Source organism: Aulostomus chinensis, chromosome 20, assembly GCF_037954235.1.
Source record: "Aulostomus chinensis isolate RoL2024-O1b breed Wild chromosome 20, RoL_Achi_v1.0, whole genome shotgun sequence".
In the NCBI taxonomy this organism is placed as follows: domain Eukaryota; kingdom Metazoa; phylum Chordata; class Actinopteri; order Syngnathiformes; family Aulostomidae; genus Aulostomus; species Aulostomus chinensis.
In genome coordinates, this window is record NC_141339.1 from 24,884,616 (window position 1) to 24,906,253 (window position 21,638).

General features: G+C 46.9%; 1 protein-coding gene across 5 annotated transcripts; it reads right to left on the minus strand.

Annotated features, from left to right (window-relative positions):
• Nucleotides 1-652: 652 nt before the first annotated feature.
• Nucleotides 653-8,727, minus strand: txlnba (taxilin beta a). Of its 5 annotated transcripts, none has more exons than XM_086189286.1 (9): nt 8,704-8,727; nt 6,890-7,115; nt 6,658-6,807; nt 6,282-6,476; nt 5,733-5,852; nt 3,980-4,054; nt 2,434-2,526; nt 2,199-2,294; nt 653-2,071 (listed from the first exon to the last, which is right to left on the minus strand). In XM_086189286.1, exons 2-9 carry the CDS (start codon nt 7,103-7,105, stop codon nt 983-985), a joined length of 2,034 nt encoding a protein of 677 aa, XP_086045412.1. In that variant the 5' UTR covers nt 7,106-7,115; nt 8,704-8,727; the 3' UTR covers nt 653-982. The 5 variants fall into 5 exon arrangements, with proteins under 5 accessions (XP_086045412.1, XP_086045414.1, XP_086045410.1 ...); XM_086189288.1 differs by lacking the exon at nt 8,704-8,727 and adding an exon at nt 8,582-8,693; XM_086189284.1 differs by lacking the exons at nt 3,980-4,054; nt 8,704-8,727 and adding an exon at nt 3,862-3,936 and having other exon boundaries at nt 6,890-7,251.
• Between the last annotated feature and the right edge of the window lie 12,911 nt (nt 8,728-21,638).

Consider the following 21,638-nt stretch of genomic DNA (forward strand, 5'->3'; position numbering starts at 1 on the left):
GCAGGAGGACGTAGAAGGAGGACGTAGGGGTAGGACGTAGCAGGAGGACGTAGGTTGCCAATTGGCAGTTCGGACGCAGCTTAAGCCCAGCAACTTAGTAGCGCTGCGCATGCTTGCGCCCCACCTTGCGCTGCGCACCGCGTTTGCCGCTTTCAGAGTGAAACCGCCTTCAGACGTCGTTTTCTTTATTTAATACGGGATTTTGACAGCTCCCTTCTCCTCCTTTTTTTAACGGAACTCCGTTCCGGCCGTGAATATTTTACTGGAACTGTGTTCCGGCTCACTTTCACCCCTGACAATAACTACAAAACAACTAGACATCTACTTCAACAATGAGAACCAGCAGTATGAAACATACAGGAAGTGTGTATTCTCTCACCAAGTAGACACAGCAGTAGTTGGCTCCTCCTTCTCACCCTACTGAACACACACGCACACACAGACACACACACACACACACACACACACAAACGTGAGCAGGGCAGTGAGGCTCCGCCCTCTCAGTGTCCTCAGGTCAGAATCACTGCTCAGGTTCTTCTGTGAGAAGTCATGAAGAAGTCAACTGATCTTCTACCAAATCCATGAGAACAAACGTCTTCACAGCAACAGAAGCAACATGAGTGTGAGAACAAGGAACCAAGAAGAGGGGATCACAATCACTTTATTGGACTCAATGCCAAAGGAACCAAAGACTCTGTAGAACTATTCAGAACCTTTTACCCTTCTGTTCATATTGAAGATGTCGTCATTTGATGCTGCAACAGTGAAACTTCCTCTTTCTTTCTTTCTTTCTTGTCCTCTGCTGAGATTGAATCTTGAATCTTGAGAAAACAGCATCAGTTCAGCGGTGCCATTTATTCAAATTAGAGATTTTAACTTTTACAAAAGGTAAAGAGGCTCATATGTTACCAACACACACACACACACTAACACACACACACACACACACGTACACAAACACACACACACACACACACACCCTCTAGCAAACGTTCTTGTTCCTCCTCTTCTTCTTCTTGGACGCGTCCTTCTTTGGGATGCTGCTGGCGGTTCTATCAGTGTTTCCAGATGTTGAAGGTAGTTTTGATGAGGCTGGTGCTGATCCCGGTACTGGTTCTGCTGGTACCTCTTCAGTGACCGCTGCTGGTATTTCTGCCACTTCTCCTGTTACCTGTGGTGGTTCTTCTAGCACAGATGTTGATTCTCCAAGTACTTGTGCTGCCTCTGCTGGTATGGTTGTTGGTTCTAATGGTACCTGTGCTGCTTCTGCTGGTATGGTTGTTGGTTCTAATGGTACCTGTGCTGCTTCTGCTGGTATGGTTGTTGGTTCTAATGGTACCTGTGCTGTTTCTGCTGGTATGGTTGTTGGTTCTAATGGTACCTGTGCTGTTTCTGCTTGCTGTAACTGAACCTTCTTATTGTCCACCAGGGTCACTGGCTGGACCTCAGCAGGCCCGCTCAGGGTCTTTGGGTCTGCCAGTGCCACTGGTGGATCTGGTGTTGCTTCACAAAGCTGCTGTATCTCACCATTCACCAGCCCTGGTTTGGGTTGTGCTGGTGCTGATTCAGAGGCTTTCTCTTCGGTTGTTGGAGCATCTGGCTTTTGAAACTTTGGCTCGGGAAGAGCAACTGGTTCCTCCGTGGCTTGAGGTTTGGTTTTGAACTGGATGAAGGCAGAAGCCACCAGGTCTTCCTCAAGGTCTACATCATTGTCGTTGTCCAGGTTGTTGTCAGCAGGTTGGGCCAGCAGGGCGGCAGCAAACTCCTGTAGCTTGGTCTGCTCCTCCTTCAGACGGGCCATGTCTTCTGTCAGGACCGGGTCATCCTTCTGCAGCTCCTGCAGCTCCTGGAGGTCCACAGGGGTGGGGGACACAGACTGAAGCGCACCTTCAGGGTCCCCATCGGTGCTGGACATGCCAAAGATCTTTGATGGGAGGCTGGAGTTGGCATGGTGGACTTCCTTGATCTTGTCGTAGAGGCCTTGCCTCTCATCCTGCAGAGCGCGGCACAACTTCTCCAGCTTCTGGATCTTCAGGACAAACAGCTCATACTCTTTACATTTCTCGGTTCTCTGGAGTCGGACAGAGAGAAGAAGGAGTGTTTAAACGAGAGGTTGTTTTGCTCACTTTGCTGCTGACATCCCCCTGCTGTTCTTCGACAACCTTGATATGATTTACCAGAGAACTGGGTCAACGCACCTCCTCCATCATGTCGGTCAGCGCCTTGTTGCAGTTCTCAAACCTGGTCTTCCACACGTTTGACTCTTTCTCCAGTTTCTTCATCTTCTCAGACATCTGAAGGAGTATAAAGTCAAACATGACAGAATGAGGATGATCCAAGAAAATCAGAATCCACAAACCCATGAGGTGGGTTCTACCGTCATCCAGGTGCCTCACCTCTGGAGACTCATTCACTCATTCACTCAGCACCTACATTGTCCATCTCCTTCTTAAAGCGAGCGTAGATCTCGTTGCTCTTGGCCAGGGTCACCTGAAACTCGTCAAACTTCTGAGAGTAGAGTGTCAGCTAAAGAACACAAGAAGACATGGATGAGCCCAGGAACAAGACAGGAACAACAGGCGTCAAATCTGAATCAGACAATCGGCAGATGTAAGTCGTGCAGGATTATTATTCCCCCCAATTGTTCATTGCCAATCCATCAAGCTGTACTGGTTGTAGCTCCACCCCCTCTGCTCAGCTGCTCCGCCCCCTTGACGACCACATGCATCTTCAACATTACAAGCCAACTATCAAGGAAAGTCTCTTATTGTTCATCGTCTCCAGACAAGAAGATAGGGTTGCTTTTTTTAGGAAATGAGACCCAGGCTAGTGAGCTTAGCACAATGGTTGGTCGTGGGTGAGAAGTGTTAACATTAGCTATCGAAGGTCCAGGCTAATTAGCTTTGCCCAATGGCCGTTAGTGGGTGGGAAGTGTTAGCATCAGCTAGCTCAGGTCCAGGCTAGTTAGCTTAGCCCAATGGCTGGTAGTGGGTGGGAAGTGTTGGCATCAGCTAGCTCAGGTCCAGGCTAGTTAGCTTAGCCCAATGGCTGGTAGTGGGTGGGAAGTGTTGGCATCAGCTAGCTCAGGTCCAGGCTAGTTAGCTTAGCCCAATGCCTGGTAGTGGGTGGGAAGTGTTGGCATCAGCTAGCTCAGGTCCAGGCTAGTTAGCTTAGCCCAATGGCTGGTAGTGTGTGGGAAGTGTTAGCATCAGCTAGCTCAGGTCCAGGCTAGTTAGCTTAGCCCAATGACTGGTAGTGGGTGGTAAGTGTTAGCATCAGCTAGCTCAGGTCCAGGCTAGTTAGCCTAGCCCAATGACTGGTAGTGGGTGGGAAGTGTTTGCATCAGCTAGCTCAGGTCCAGGATGCTGGTGTGTCCAGCAGGAACCCTCCTCCTCATCATCATCATCAGTAGCAGCAGTCGCTCTTCTAGTCCTCAACAAACCTTTGGTTCTGTTGACCCAAGTTCCAGTGGAGCTTTGGAGGTGCTGCGTCAAATCACTGCGCCCAGTCAGGAAAGTAGTTCCAGCTACGTGTCTGATTCTACCACTACAATGTCTCCTCATGTTAAACTGGTATTCATCACCAAGGTTACACACAACCCTCCTGATATTAATGCAGGCAGAGACGCAGCTACGCTAACACTTCCCACTCACTACCAGTCACTGTGCTGAGCTAACTAGCCTGGGAGTCAGCTCTCTAGAGGAGACCATGAGAGACTTTCCCTAAAAGTGTTTGTGTCCCTTTAAATTAAAAAAAAGGTAAAATCATGAGTGGCTGCTCCATCAGGACACTCAACAACCTTGTCTGTTTCAGGCGCCATTTGGACGCAGGTGTGTGCGACCTGTCCTGCTGGATATTCACCTGCGCCTGCATGACAGTCGCCTGCTCTCTGAGTGTCTGAGCCTGCAGCTTCCACTCAGCAGCCTGAACCAGTAACTGGTTAGAAGAGAACAGAGACACATTACGCTGGTTTCTTTACCTTCTTCTTCATGGCCAGCTCCTGCTCCTTCATAGCGAAGCATTTCTTTGTTTTGTCAATAGCCTCCCTAAGCAACTACGGTGACAGAGACAATACACAGTCAAGCTGAGCAAACTAACAAATGTAAAACTTCGATGGAAAATCATCAAAATGTGGTTTGCCAGACCATAGTTAGACCTCATATTTACAGGCTTGGAGAGAGAAATGACAGAGAACACACGGCCAGCTGATACTTCCGTCATCATCAAGAGGTTGATAAAGTTTGACATGCTTGGAAACGTGATAATCAAATACTAGGCTAAATTAGGTGAGAAAACTAACATGAAATCAAAATGAAAACTTGATTGGTACTTGAATAACTTTAGCATGAACTTTTATTTAGATGCAACAGTTCAAGAAATCCAGAGTTTCTGTCTAAACAAGACGTTTCCACACCAACAAACCTGGAAACAGGTTGCTTCTCATCTCTAGAGATAGAATTATTCAATACTTCTGAAATTGTTGACTTAATTGTTGATTACTGACAATATATATAGACATAGATATATAGATGTGTAGATATAGGCAGACATAGATATATAGATGTACAGATATGTATAGATATAAATAGACATAGATATATAGATGTATAGATATGTATCGATATAGATAGACAGATATATAGATATATAGATATAGATAGACATAGATGTATAGATATGTATCGATATAGATAGACATAGATAAATAGATGTATAGATATGGAAAGATATAGATAGACATAGATATATAGATGTATAGATATGTATAGATATTGATAGAAATGGATAAATAGATGTATAGATATGGAAAGATATAGATAGACAGATAAATAGATGTATAGATATGTATAGATATAGATAGACATAGATGTATAGATATAGATAGACAGATAAATAGATGTATAGATATAGATAGACATAGATAGACATAGATAAATAGATGTATAGATATAGATAGACATAGATGTATAGATATAGATAGACATAGATAAATAGATGTATAGATATAGATAGATATAGATAGACATAGATAAATAGATGTATAGATATAGATAGACATAGATATATAGATGTATAGATATGTATAGATATAGATATATAGATGTATAGATATGTATAGATATAGATAGACATAGATAAATAGATGTATAGATATAGATAGATATAGATAGACATAGATGTAGAGATATATAGACAGATATATAGATGTATAGATATGTATAGATATAGATAGACATAGATAAATAGATGTATAGATATTGATGGACATGGATGAATAGATGTATAGATATAGATAGACATAGATATATAGATGTATAGATGTATAGATATAGATAGACATAGATATATAGATGTATAGATATGTATAGATATAGATAGACATAGATATATAGATGTATAGATGTATAGATATAGATAGACATAGATATATAGATGTATAGATATGTATAGATATAGATAGACATAGATATATAGATGTATAGATGTATAGATATAGATAGACATAGATATATAGATGTATTGATAAAGATAGATATAGATAGACATAGATATATAGATATATAACAGAAAAAAAATTACTGTTACCAAGAACTTGTTGAAGGTGGTAGGATTGCAGCAAAGAGCTGTTAATGACCATCTTGTTATCTACAGTATGGATTCTTTTTGCTCATAGTATAAATACTTCACTTTGACCAAGTATCTTGGGTGTTGACATTGTTGGTGGTACTCACATATTCCTTCTCTCGCTTGTGCTTCTCCTCGGCGTCGGCCAGCTGAGCGTTGGCCTGCTGCAGCTTGGCCTCTGTCAGTTTGTGCTGCAGGTCACGATGCTTGCTGATCTTCTCCAAACTCTACAGAGAGCAGAAGATTTTCAGCTGAGCGTGAACTGTTAACCGGATGAAAGATGAAGCCATTCATAACTCAGAAGGAAGGGGGCGCCAAAGGATGGCTGATGACATTTGTCCGAGAGAACATAGCGACGCCTGGGCACCCGGCTGAAGGTCCGGCCAGAGCAGCCATGACCTGAGGATGTTGATGTCATTTTATCAGACGGTTTTTGTGGTTAACACAAAAATCCAGCGCCTCCCGTCATGAAAGTCTGCTGGTGTTTGTTTCCGTTGTAAATCAACATTAAATTCGATTAAAATTAAAATTAAAAATCTGACATCAACATCCGAATCCTTTACGCTGATGTTTCAGTTTAATTGACTAAAGTACAGACCAGATCGCCATACCAGCTTTTATAGTTTCGACCTGCTGACCTTTGACCTCGCTCTCACCTCCTCCCGCTGCTCGCACTGGTTCATGAGGCTCTCCAGCTTCTGGGTGAGGTTGGTATTCTCGTGGCACAGCTTGGCGTTGCGGGTGCTGTGCTGCTCGATCTGAGCCTGGATCTCTGTCAGCATTTTCTGGAAGTGTCCAGCCATCTCTGTCCTCTTGTCCTCGTCCTCGCGGCAGCGCCGGAGTGTCTCCTCCTGGGGGGGGATGACTACTGATGAGACAGCAATCCATCAGCCTCATCTTATCTCTGACGGTGGTCCTGATATTGAAGGGCTGAAGCACTTTTGTTGTTGCTCAGTGGAACAAAAATAGTGACTTGTCTCACATCAACAGTTGTACAGGAAGCAAACATGCCCCGCCCACACTGGTACGAACCCTCAGCACCTGGTAGTGGCGCTGCAGATCTCTGCACAGAAACTCCAATTTGCTGCGAGCTGCGATGCTGCAGCGATGTTCCTCCAGTAAGATGGACAATTTGCGCTGCAGAACAGTGATGTCATCATTTGACTCCACCTCCACCTGATTCTGTTACAAGAGCGTAACGGCAGAAATGAAGGCCACCATTTCAAACGTGTTCCAGCATCAGCAAAGACGTGAGGTCAGCTACCTGTTGGTCCAGGACGCCGTCGGCCGCCGAGCCGTGGCTGCTGACGATGTCCTCCAGCTGCCTACTGAACTCCTCCATGGGGTCAAAGCAGTCGGAGGAGGAACAGTAGGCTGCCGGCGGGGACGCCATCTCACCTGCAGTCGTGGTGGCTTCTGAAGACGCCTCATCAGGCTGGGGACGCACCAGCACCTCCGCTGCTTTCACAGACGTCTCCATACTCAGAGATCTGAGGACAGAAGCAAGAGATCTTTCTCCTCCTCCAGATTTCTTCATCCACAGAACTTAAAGACGTTGATCTGACTGCTAGTTCATGAGTGCTTTTTGATTTTGTCTCCCCGAGGAGGTCACGTGATCACCCACATGACCAAATATGATATCTCAGAAACTGCAGGGGAGAGTTTGGTGAAATGTGGAGTAATTAATGGGAATATTGGGAATATTACAAGGAAGAAGTGGTGAACTCTCTGACGTGACCCGGATCAAAGCAGACATCCTGGATCCTGAACACCTCTGAGAGAACGTTCCAGCTCGAACCTGAAAGATCCTTTTTTTGACTTTTGGGAAGAACATTTATGGATTGTGATGAAACAAAGTTCGTATTCTGTTTCCATGGAGCCTGAATTCTCTGAATTCTTTGCAGCTTTGGGCAATGGGCCACGCACCACAGTTTGAGAACCACTGCTGCCACACATCAGCGTTTCTACCCTCTGAGTTCTGTCGCAACACGACGGCTGCTGCAGTCTGTTTCTGTCACGTTAAATATAGCCCTCTAAAATGCACGCGCGCACACACACACACACACACACGCACTCAAGCGACACATGCACCTGTTGTAATGTCTATTCTGAGATTGTCCTAACATGGTCAAACTGTCCAACAACAACACACACACACGCGCAAACACGCACACACACACTCAATCTGTAGCATGTGTGTTTTTTTCAGCCACTTAGTTTTCTACCTGCGTCACAGCTGCTTCCCACAATTGACATTAGGCTCCGCCCACAGACTGAAACAACCAATCACCATCTTGAATATCAAGACATCAGGGGCTCTCAATAATCGATTTATCAGGAAGTTTGTAGTTGATAAATTTGAGAGCAAAATAATGAAACATGACAGACTTTTGGTATTTTTTCAAGTCATTATTTCATTTCATTTACGTAAAACAGAAACTTCAACTTTGAAATCTTGATTCCACAAAAAAACAGCACTTGTGTCCGTGAATTTGTTGAGTTTATCGTTTGTATCATTTTTGATGACGAAGCAGAAACATAATTCGGTTTTTAAATGAACATTAAAGAAATGAGTAGAAGCAGCTGAACAATAGAAATATGAATCAAGTCCGAGGTCGACGATGTCACGGCGACAGACTGAAGACTCACTCCTTCAAGATCACCCTCCAGAATACTCGTTTATCACGAGAGAGAAACCGCTGTCGCACCTTCTCTGAGCAGCCCCACACATCACGCCGCTCCTTCTAATTATACCTGAGACATATTCACAAGTGTGTTTGGCTATTTAGACTGGGACAACGCTGCTTGGCAAGTAGCGGCAGCCATCTTGGAAGATCTCTGTGTGGTTTCCTGACTTTTTCCCTGATAAGAATGTCACCCAGGCACATGAGTATCTCCAACATCTCTAATAAGGGGGACATTTAGAGGAAAGAAACAAATATAAAAGTTATTTTACCTCCAACTCAAGTTCACCTGGAGAAACCAGCCTCAACATTGAGGGTTGAAACATTACGTAACTGTACCAACCTGAAAATATCACTAAAGTTTCTATCAGGTTAGAAGAGGAAAACAACTCACCAGGATCAGAAGAGTGAAGGAGAGACAGAGCGAGTGAGAGAGAGGACAGAGGAGGAGGAGGAGGAGGAAGAGGAGGAGGAGGAAGAGGAGGAGGGTCCAGGACAACAGCTGACCCCCAAAATAACTGACAGGCTCAACTCAGACCTCTGAAGACCCCTCACAGATGTCAGACTCAGACAAGTGAGCCACACAAGGGAGCTGGTCGCATTGTTCCAGTAGGTTCCCAGGGTTCAACCAAATCAGACCAGCAGAGAAAGATGCCAAAACACCTTTCAGTTGAGATCCAGGCTAGTTAGCTTAGCACAATGCCTGGTAATGGGTGGGAAGCGTTGGCATCAGCTAGCTCAGGTCCAGGCTAGTTAGCTTAGCACAATGCCTGGTAATGGGTGGGAAGCGTTAGCATCAGCTCGCTCAGGTCCAGGCTAGTTAGCTTCGCCCAATGGCTGGTAGTGGGTGGGAAGTGTTAGCATCAGCTGGCTCAGGTTCAGGCTAATTAGTTTAGCCCAATGGCTGGTAGTGGGTGGAAGTGTTAGCATCAGCTAGCTCAGGTCCAGGCTAGTTAGCTTAGCCCAATGCCTGGTAGTGGGTGGGAAGCGTTAGCATCAGCTCGCTCAGGTCCAGGCTAGTTAGCTTCGCCCAATGGCTGGTAGTGGGTGGGAAGTGTTAGCATCAGCTGGCTCAGGTTCAGGCTAATTAGTTTAGCCCAATGGCTGGTAGTGGGTGGGAAGTGTTAGCATCAGCTCGCTCAGGTTCAGGCTAGTTAGCTTAGCCCAATGGCTGGTAGTGGGTGGGAAGTGTTAGCATCAGCTAGCTCAGGTCCAGGATGCTGGTGGGTCCAGCAGGAATCCTCCTCCTCCTCATCATCATCAGTAGCAGCAGTCGCTCTTCTAGTCCTCAACAAACCTTTGGTTCTGTTGACCCAAGTTCCAGTGGAGCTTTGGAGGTGCTGCGTCAAATCACTGCTCCCAGTCAGGAAAGTAGTTCCGGCTACGTGTCTGATTCTACCACTACAACGTCTCCTCATGTTAAACTGGTATTCATCACCAAGGCTACACACAACCCTCCTGATATTAATGCAGGCAGAGAGGGAGCTACGCTAACACTTCCCACCCACTAGCAGTCATTGTGCTAAGCTAACTAGCATGGGTCTCAGCTCACTAGAGGAGAGGCTCTGTCTTCTCCTCTGTTTCTAAAGATGACGGAGGATAAATGATTAATTATTTAATTTCTTTGTTTCAAGTCTTTAGGTTTATGTGTTGGTATGTCAGCATTTTTCCCTTAATTTAACTTAAAACAGTTTTTTGACATAAAAAATAAACTGCCACTTGAAATGTGGTATTGAACGTTTTGGTATTTTGGGGTTCTAGAGAGTACAGAAGGAATTCCCTCTGTGCTTGACTGTTACCTGCAAGCCTGAGTTTACTGAGACAAACTGTTTCAGTTGTTGAAGAGAAAAATAAAATATTCATGAATAAAACAGGCGGCCCAGTGGAGCAGTGGTCCTCACTGTGGCCCCCCAGCAAGAAGGTTGTGGGTGGAGCAGTGGTCCTCACTGTGGCCCCCCAGCAAGAAGGTTGTGGGTGGAGCCCCGGCTGCAGCACGGGGTCTTTCTGGGTGAGTCTCCATGTTCTCCCTGTTCCTGCTGGGTTCTCTCTGGTACTCCAGCTTCCTCCACAGTCCAAAGACATCAAGAGGGACCAGGTTAATCCAGACTCTAAATTGACCGTAGGCGTGGCTGGGAGAGACAATGGTTGTCTGTCTCTATGTGTTGGCCCTGCCATGGACTGGTGACCTGTCCAGGGGGAAGGCTGCTGGGATAGGCTCCACCCCCACCACCCTGAACAGGAGGAGAGGGGGAACATGGAGGGATGATGGATGGATGATGGATGGGTGGATGGATGGATGGATGATGGATGGATGGATGGAGGATGGATGGATGGATGGATGGATGATGATGGATGGATGATGATGGATGATGGATGGATGGATGGATGATGGATGATGGATGATGGATGATGATGATGGATGGATGGATGGATGGATGATGATGGATGATGGATGGATGATGATGGATGATGGATGGATGGATGGAGGATGGATGGATGGATGATGATGGATGGATGATGATGGATGGATGGATGGATGATGGATGGATGGATGGATGATGGATGATGGATGATGGATGGATGGATGGAGGATGGATGATGGATGGATGATGGATGATGGATGGATGGATGGATGATGGATGATGGATGATGGATGATGGATGGACGATGGATGGATGGATGGATGATGGATGATGGATGATGGATGGATGGATGGATGGATGGATGGATGATGGATGATGGATGGATGATGGATGATGGATGGATGATGGATGATGGATGATGGATGGATGGATGGATGGATGGATGATGGATGGATGATGGATGGATGGATGGATGATGGATGATGGATGATGGATGGATGGATGGATGGATGGATGATGGATGATTGATGGATGATGGATGATGGATGGATGGATGGAGGATGGATGATGGATGGATGGATGGATGGATGATGGATGATGGATGGATGATGGATGATGGATGATGGATGGATGGATGGAGGATGGATGATGGATGGATGGATGGATGGATGATGGATGATGGATGGATGATGGATGATGGATGATGGATGGATGGATGGAGGATGGATGATGGATGGATGGATGGATGGATGGATGGATGGATGGATGGAGGATGGATGATGGATGATGGATGATGGATGGATGGATGGAGGATGGATGGATGGATGGATGGATGGATGGATGGATGGATGGATGGAAAATTCAAAACATCCTGAGGTTTTCCTGCTCCTGAAGGAGCACTGAGACCCTCTGATGATGTCACTCTCAAGGGTTCAGACCAAGAGGGTAAAAACCGTTTAAAAGAAATATTTTGAAGGCTCACACAAGAACCTTGATGGATGGAAGTTTGTGGGGTCCAGGGGCCTCTTGTCTCCTCCATCACGTCTGTCTGCTGATCTGATCTCTTAGATGGTCCATTATCACCATCTAGTGGACAAACTGTAGAACTACATCTGACTCCTACGTCCTTCAATGTTGGTCAATTGGACTCTGGACTTCCACCTCCCAGGTTCAGGAAGATCCTTTTTTTGGTTCTCAAAGTTGATTGCAACGTGGATTCCTAAGTTCCGTTTATGAATCAAGACGAAAGTTGCATCACACTAAAATACAAAATGGGAAACATTGTGTGGTTCTTGATGGATCATTCAAAAATATGATCATACTATATAGTATGTTATAGATAATATACCTCCTAACACTCCTAACAATGACCCTGCACATCCTGAATGTCCAAGAAAGGGTGACACTGAATGAAACTCCATGCTGTGGCCATCTGGGAATGTTCTAGGAATTCTACAAGATCACTTAATGGAGATGTTCTCAGGACATTGAGGGAAAGTTCCTCGCCATCAGCCCTCCAGGAAATGTTCCGTATGATGTTCTAACAGGAAGCTGGCAAGGTGGCTCCACTTCAGTGTCCCGTTGGCCTGACCCAGATGTTGTGTTCCCTCTTCAGCACCTCAGTGTGATGGCGAGATGACATCATCTTAAAGTGTCTCTCTACTCGTCATGTCAGACAAGCTAATGCGCCATGCGGAAACGAGCCAGAACCAGAATGATGGATGCGCTGGTTCTTGTCTCTGCTGGAGTGCTGAATAAATCAGTTGATATCTAGTTTTGATTTACTGGGAGTGTGTGTGTGTGTGTGTGTGTGTGTGTGTGTGTGTGTTGGGAGTGTGTGTGTGTGTGTGTGTGTGTGTGTGTGTGTTGGGAGTGTGTGTGTGTGTGTGTGTGTGTGTGTGTGTGTTGGGAGTGTGTGTGTGTGTGTGTGTGTTGGGAGTGTGTGTGTGTGTGTGTGTGTGTGTGTGTGTGTGTGTGTGTGTGTTTTCAGGATTGTGTGTGTTCTCCTGCATATAAAATCAACCCGCCAGCTGCAGCGATGCCTCCTGATCTGATCAGCTGATCTGGGCTCAGCAGCACCGGAGTCAGAATGTTCTAATTAGATTTGATCTCCAATCAAAGTGTTGGTGGATCCCTGATCCTCCGTCTGGACCAAGGAGGCCTGGATTCTACCAGACCACCTGGAGAGTTGGTGAACAGGACAGTTGAGCTGCTGTTAGCATCAGCCTCCGTTAGCTTCCAGCTAACTATACATGGCTGGATCTTCCTGCATTCTGGAGTCGCTAAGAAGCGCTGATGCAGTGAGACGTGACCAGACTGTTTTGTGATGTCACAGTGTCCTCGCCACACCTCGTAGAAGACATTCTTCAGGCGCTCAGTTATTCTTGCCTAAAGCTTTAGTTGTATCAGGTCTGTCACAATCCCTGTCTCGTGCTTCCTGTTTTATTTTGTAGTCATGTCCTGTCTTCCTGTCCTCCCTCCTGTGATTACCTCATGTGTCGCACCTGGTTGATGGCACCACCTGTGTCTTGTTTTCCTCCTTGTATTTAACCCCTGTGTTTTCTCCTCTTCGTCCTGGTTCCATTAAGTTTTTGTCACGTGCGTTAGTTTATGTCTGGTGTGCCTTCTTGTTTTTATGAGTTTCGCATTCTGCAGTCGTCACCCTCAAGTCAAGTTTCCTCGCCATTATCAATAAACCTCTTTTGTGCACTGCCCTACCCTATCTGCAATTGGGTCTCCATCATTTCCTCATCCTTTCACCACAAACCCTGCTCATAACAAGGTCATCTGTATTCAATCTTTTTGCTTTGATTAAACGACCCCCAACAATAACCAGTGTGAAAACAGGCGGGTTAATTAAAAGTAGACGAGCTCTCTGAGTATCCACCGTGTCAAGGCTTTCAGACTTGGCATAAACAATGGAGCTGAAAACTGAGCCAAGTAGACAGGCAGACACGGCGTTTTAATTAAACTGAATCATTCAGGTCAGACCAGACCAACGTCAGCCCCGAACACACCATCTGACAACCTCCTGCCTCCTCGCTGCCTTTTGTTCTACATTACAGCTCCCTCATCATTCTGGCTGTGTGGGACTGATCAAGAATGCAGCGAAGAGTGGGAGGAGTCGGGCTGGTGTTTGAGGCATCAAGACGCTTTCACACTCCAAACAGGGACATGAACAATGTCCTAAACTTTGTTCAAACTGGTTTTAGAGTCCCTCACAGGGACCTGAGTCAAGTCAGTTTTATCTGTGGCTCCAAACTCCAACCAAAGTTCTGTCCTGACTCTGTCCAAGTAGAGCAGGTCCAGCACCTCCCTCCTTCAATGAACCTCCACCCAACAATTCTCCATCAGCAGCACATCCTGCAACAGCAGCCACCAGAACCTTCCTTTACCAGCAGGAAGGTGGAGCAGATCCAGGATCAGTGGGGACGGAGAGAGAGCAGGAGAGCAGGACAGAGACAAAGACAGAGAATGGAGGAAGACAGAGAGACAGAAGGAGAGAGAGGGACAGAGATAAAGAGAGAGAGAAAGGAGGAGAGACTGATGGACAGAGACAAAGACAGAGAATGGAGGAAGACAGAGACAGAAGGAGAGAGAGGGACAGAGATAAAGAGAGAGAGAAAGGAGGAGGGACTGATGGACAGACGGGGACGTGAGCAGGTGGAGCTACGGGTGGCAGCTGGAGCCTCTTCAGGTCTGGAGCCTCCTCCAGCAGCACCAGGATCTGGGATGAGGGAGCCCGAAGGCTCCAGAGAACAAGACGAGTCGGGCCTGGTTAAGGTCAGGAATGACCAACTGCTACCAGAAGCGACTGTTTGATTTAATTTAACCCTAAAACCCTCATGTGACACGTGATCATGAACTCTTTTTCCTCTACGGCACAGTGGATTTGTGGTGTTCCTCAGGGTTCTATTCTGGGATTACATGGATTATTCCATGTTTTTCAAAAGCACAACATCCGTAAAAATGATTACGCTGAGGACTCAAGTTAACCCCACCTGTGACCTCAGTGTGAGCTAATCTTGCATCCTGCATGTCTCAAAATCTGCTGAAATGAACAAACAACTTCCAGCTTCATCTTGAGCTCCAACAGATTTCGGTCATCTGGATGTAAGTTTTAACAAAAGTGCAGTGGTGCCATTGGGATTTGGATGCCTCAGGTGCTACACTTGGCCAAATCAAGGTAATTCATGCTCCATTATCTAAGTTGTATGAATTTGAATTTGAATTCATGTTAATTTATGCCATCTGTGCGCTGTTGGAGGACTGAAATGCCTTTACCTACCCATGTGTTGTGGGATAGTTTTTACAATACTGGAAAAGGCAGATGTAGTTTCCTGCACGTTTCCACTGGCTCAGGACAGGTGTGTTCCCACTGGTACCACGTCAGCGTGGCTGGACTCACTAGCTGAGAGTTCCCTGGTGTAATTAGTGTGTGACACCACAACAACAACAATGGAGGACGTGGAGGCGGCGTGACGCCTGCTGCTCGTCAGGGGTTTTTGCTTCAACTAAAAGTGAGGGAGGACAGACAGGCGAGGCTTCAAGTGGTGAAACAGAACCCCCAAGAATAAGAGACTTCACCGAGCCATGACCAGGATTCCACCGAGGCCAGGATGATAGGAAGTAGACCACGTGACGGGTAAGTTACCCAATCAGAGCCCCGCTGTGTGGTTACGTCACATTCTAGTCCCTGCTCCGCTCGCGAGGAACCCAGCGGAGCAGGGACTAGAATGGTAACGGTTAGTACCGTGTTGGGGCCAGTGGACACGGGGCCAAACCGACCCAACCTGAGCTGAAATGAGCAGTGGAAAGGAGCCCTTCGTTCCTGGTCTGGTGGGAACCACTCAGCTTTACATCAGCAGTTACATTGAACAAGATTTCATGGTGAATCCCAAAAACCTGTTTCCTCTTGTTCGCGTATCAGGAGTCTTCCTCATCACTCATCGATCAGAGCTCCAACAGAGGCGTCGCCCTCCAGCCGCCAGCTTCCTGCTGCCCTCTGATCTGTGCAGGAAGCTTCATGTCTGTGACACGATGTCCTGGTGGTTTGAAGTCCACATTCATTTTTAAACTTCTGTTGCATCAACACCAACATCCATCGGCTGGGATTGGAGGCAGGGCTGTCAGAGAGCTGGCCGCTACGTGAGCCAGCTCCAAAGGAGCTCCTCGCTTCAAAGCCTTCAGAAGACTTCAGGAAGGCCCAAAAATGAAGGTGTCAGCTCGTCTCTCCCCCCTCTCATGGAGGTGTCAGGTGGGCCTGTCGAATGTTTACCTGCATCGTCGTAACTGACATTGATCTTTGAATTCAGTCGACAACTAGAGAATGTGAACCTCGGCCAAGGGGAATGTTCAGTTCTGGTCCTGTGGTTATAGTGAGTGTGTGTGTGTGTGTGTGTGTGTGTGTGTGTGTGTGTGTGTGTGTGTGTGTGTGTGTGTGCGCGTGCGTGTGTGCGTGTGTGCGTGTGTGTGTGTGTGTGTGTGTGTGTGCGTGCGTGTGTGTGTGTGTGTGTGTGTGTGTGTGCGTGTGTGTGTGTGTGTGTGTGTGTGTGTGTGTGTGTGTGCGTGCGTGTGTGCGTGTGTGCGTGCATGCGTGAGTGCGTGAGTGTGTGAGTGAGTGAGCGAGTGAGCGAGTGTGTGAGCGAGTGAGCGAGTGAGCGAGTGTGTGAGTGAGTGAGCGAGTGAGCGAGTGAGTGTGTGAGTGAGTGAGTGAGTGAGTGAGTGAGTGAGTGAGCGAGTGAGCGAGTGAGTGTGTGAGTGAGTGTGTGAGTGTGTGAGTGAGTGAGTGAGTGTGTGAGTGAGTGTTCTGTAGAGCAAGGAGGTAAAATCTGATGATACTTAGATTTTGACTCTGTTTAGCTCATAGTTTCATCAGTACTCCTCAGTAGCTCGCTAGGTGTTGATTAAAGTAACACAGTCCGATTGAAATGTCTGGGATGATGGATGGATGATGGATGGATGATGGATGGATGATGGATGGACGATGGATGGATGGATGATGAATGGATGATGGATGGATGATGGATGGATGATGGATGGATGAATGATGGATGGATGAATGATGATGGATGATGCATGGATGGATGGATGGATGGATGATGGATGGATGATGGATGGATGGATGGATGATGGATGGATGATGGATGGATGGATGATGGATGGATGGACAATGGATGGATGGATGATGGATGGATGGATGGATGATGGATGGATGATGGATGGATGATGGATGGATGGATGGATGGATGGATGATGGATGGATGGATGATGGATGGATGATGGATGGATGGATGGATGGATGGATGATGGATGGATGATGGATGGATGGATGGATGGATGATGGATGGATGATGGATGATGGATGATGGATGGATGATGGATGGATGGATGATGGATGGACGATGGATTGATGGATGATGGATGAATGGATGATTGATGGATGGATGATGGATGGATGATGGATGGATGAATGATGGATGGATGAATGATGATGGATGATGCATGGATGATGGATGGATGGATGGTTGATGCATGGATGATGAATGGATGATGGATGGATGAATGATGCATGGATGATGGATGATGCATGGATGATGGATGGATGGATGGATGATGGATGATGAATGGATGATGGATGAATGGATGATGCATGGATGATGAATGGATGATGGATGGATGGATGGATGGATGGATGGATGATGGATGATGAATGGATGATGGATGGATGGATGGATGATGGATGATGAATGGATGATGGATGAATGGATGATGCATGGATGATGAATGGATGATGGATGGATGGATGGATGATGGATGATGAATGGATGATGGATGGATGGATGGATGATGGATGATGAATGGATGATGGATGAATGGATGATGCATGGATGATGAATGGATGATGGATGGATGGATGATGCATGGATGATGAATGGATGATGGATGGATGAATGCACGATGGGTGAATGGAGGGATGGATTTCTTTATTCAATTCCAGTCAGTTTTGTCTGCACGAATGGTTAGAAGCCGAGTTCCGTCCTGGAAGGATCCTTCCTCAGGGACAGGAATGATGGACGCCCTCAGTTTTCACACTTCCAGGAAGACGCTTGAAGCCAGTAAATGCAACTGAATGACAGGTGGAAAAATCCAAACAATAGCGGTAAGGACCTGCACCACCATGCAGGGTCGAGCTGAGGGATGAAAGACGATTGCTGCCGTGGATGGAAGCAGATGAGCACAGCGTGGCGGGGCTGAGGAGGAGAGGTCTGATGCTCCCGCTCCAGCAGGGACATGCCTGAAGGAGTCTGTGCTCATTTTAATTTGAAGCCTGGAGGCGCTGGAGCACTGACGGAGGCGGCCCGAGCCACGAGAACAGCAGCACTGAACACAGAAAGACTTCACCTCAAGCCTTCTTGCTTTCGTCTTCATAAAGACAAACATTAGAGTTTATTTTAAAGATTTTTTTGAAGTTTATTTATTCCCAGTTTCATCTGTGGCATCCAGAGTGTCGTAGATTTGAGTCCAGCTGATTGTATGAGGGGGCGTGGCATTAATCAGGCCCATGTTTACATCAGGATGGGCCACAGCTGCAATGGACAGTTGATGAGGAGGAGGATGTGTGTCTGTTGCCGTGGTTACATCCAAACGTTCACCTACTGGGCAGGCAGACTTCAGTCATACATGACACAATATTCATGTAAAAGGGTGTATTCACACTCACACACACAGGTTTGTGTAGCTATCCTTATTAGGACATTCCATAGACTTCCATTCATGTGAATAACCTAACCCTAACCCTAATCTTAATCCTAACTCTAACCAGTTGGTGCCTAACCTCAACCTCAAGCTGACTGCAGGTTACACCTTCACTCTACCTTTGACCAGGTGTTCATGAATTAAGTTCTGCTGCATCAGGACCAGGTCTTTGGTCCCCATGAGGACTAGGGTTCTGATAAGGTTCGTGTTTATACCAGAAAAGGTCTCCAAAAGTTAACAAAAAACAAGTCCACACACACACACACACACACACACACACTCACAAACACACACATACACACACACACACACACACACACACACACACCAGTCAGCCCATCACTAACACTGCTTCCCATTTGACCGCAACAACCCTCCATGAGGATGGTAATGCTGACTTTGATCAACTGAAACGAGTCCTTTGGTTCTGTGACTGTAGTTTGTGGTGCTGATGAACTCGACTAGGTTTGACTGACAGCTGGATCTAATATTTTGTTCCTCCCATTCACATGAATTAAAGTGGCAAAACATTAGGAACAGCTCCCAGTAGGAACCAGAACAACTGCTCTGATTTACAGGCTCCATTTAAAACTACGAAGATTTAGCATTTTTTCATTCATTCATTGAGTTCTGGTTGGGAGCAGATGTTGTTCTAAAGGGACACGCCCACTTTGTGTGTCCATCAGGAATCCTCCTCCTCCTCATCATCATCAGTAGCAGCAGTCGCTCTTCTAGTCCTCAACAAACCTTTGGTTCTGTTGACCCAAGTTCCAGTGGAGCTTTGGAGGTGCTGCATCAAATCACTGCTCCCAGTCAGGAAAGTAGTTCCAGCTACGTGTCTGATTCTACCACTACAACGTCTCCTCATGTTAAACTGGTATTCATCACCAAGGTTACACACAACCCTCCTGGTATTAATGCAGGCAGAGAGGGAGCTACGCTAACACTTCCCACCCACTACCAGTCATTGTGCTAAGCTAACTAGCATGGGTCTCAGCTCAGGGGATGATGGACTCAAAGTTGGTGTGCTACTTTAATGAGGCCCCAATAATTGTTTATAGTTGTCTTTTAGCAGTGAGCTTCCACATTAACTAAGTAGGTCAGAGTGGATTTAAACAGCAACTGTACCAATTTTACGGGCATAATTAATTCTGGGGGCGGGGATAACACTCAAATTCATTACAATCATTACTTATGGAACCCCCACGCCTTCATGTTCTTTTTGAGCATCAATTTCTCCACTAATTTTCCTGGTACACACATGAAGCAGCGAAATTAAAGTGGCGGTCTTTATTTAGCTCGCTGCTCTGTCTGTCAGTTGGAGATAAAAGGCAGCAGTCAGTCGGCCTGCGGAGACATCAGGTCAGGTTAAACTTCATTAATGCACGGTGATGACGGATCCACCTGAGGGGAACGAGGAGGAAGGAGGGTGACAGCGGGAGTCACAGGGAGCCCTTCGCCTTCCTCTCATGGTAATGGCGGCCATGAGGGGCTCCTGTGGTAACGGCAGTTACAGCGGCTTCGACCCTCAAAGCGCTTTGAAAGCACGGTCACGGCGAGCTGATCTATGCTTTTGCTGCTCATGTTGCAAACACACTTTTGTGGTGTGAAGGATGAGCTGCTGGCGGCAACCAGGCTGCCGGTTGCCGTAGAGATGCAGGAGTTATATTTTGTTTAGATTATAAAAAGCATGCAGAGAATTTCAAGTAGTCGCTGTCACCAGCGTTCCCTCATTGGCTGGTTCCTCCTCGGGGCGCCATAGCGTCAGACTTCAATGTTCACGTCCATCACTGAGCGCAGCCTCGGTGCTCTCGTCAGGCAGCAGTTCAACTCTCATGGTCACAGCCACCTCTTCCTCCTGTCTCAAACATCCAACGCTCACGGATGAACTGAAGAGATTTTGGGGGTCATGGTCTGCATCACCTCGCGTCTCCAGAGGTCCAGTAGTGACTTCCTCCACCTCGGCCTGGTGGTCTGATGTCTCCGTGACAGGCATCAAAACAGTGACGCAGTACTTATACTTCACGCTGCAGTACCTTCAGAAGCCGTAAAGGAATGTCATTTGAGTGTTTCATTGTCACCAAGGGATCGAGCCCAAGGCGAAATTGCATTCCACAACTCAAAGCCTGAAACAACGATCACAAGCGGTCACAATTCTTCCAGACTGAAAGCAACAATGGAACCCTTCAGAATTAACAGCACAAATACATTTGTTTATGTGCGCTAAACTTGAGCAGTCCGTTGACCCAATGGAGGCAAGTGAGAGTGAGGCGTCGCAGCAGGGCCGCGCCACCAAGCCCGGGCGGGGCAGGCTGCAGCCACCCCAAGGGAGGTGGAGAGGGCAGAGGCGGGGGTCAGGAACACACCGGGAGGGGGGGGAGGGGGGGATAGTACGTGCCATTTACGTCACCAAGGCAGAAGGAGTTCTCCTGGAGGATAAACAGTAGGGCAGATGACCTTCAGTAGCCGATACACGTCATCATGGCGCAGCCCAACAGGAAATACTGAGATTCACAGAAATTTCTGTGTCTCGACCACGGCCAGACTCATCGTCTGTCTTGAACTTCAACTGCTGCGTCTCTCCGTGGAGGTGAAGAAGACTCTTCTTTCATCTCAAAAAATGAGATTGCAGCTCTTATTATCCACCTCCCAGAGTCACTTCCACCGCCAGGTGACACCAAGTCCACCGCCGCCAAATCAGCTTGTTAAGCCAACAAGACAAACTGGGAGGGAGGAGTCAAAGCTGGCGAGTCGACTCATCGTCAAACGACGGTGTGAGGTCACAGTTGGAGCAGATTCATTCTCCCTCCTGGCCGCTCAGCAGGAATTAGAGGAAGTTCATCTTCCTCACGTGTCTGGATTCATTTTCCCATCTGCCAGCAGCAGCACTGATGATACACTGAATGTGACATCACTCCTCCTCGCCACCCTCCCTCCTCTGACATCATCACATCTTCAATGTGAATACTTCACCTCTCACTCAAATTTCATGTCCAACATTTGAAACAATTAGAAACTGAAGGGGTGAGAATGTTGTGGAGGTGAAGAATTGGATGGGCACCTATCAGGAGATGGGACCAAACATCTGGACGGCCACAGCAGAGACCCAGGTGGACGTCTGCTTCGTTCCCGTTACGCTCTGCTGTCGGCGAGTCTGTGCTGTGCTGCTGAAGCTCATTACGAGCTTCTCACTGGGACGTCCAGGAGC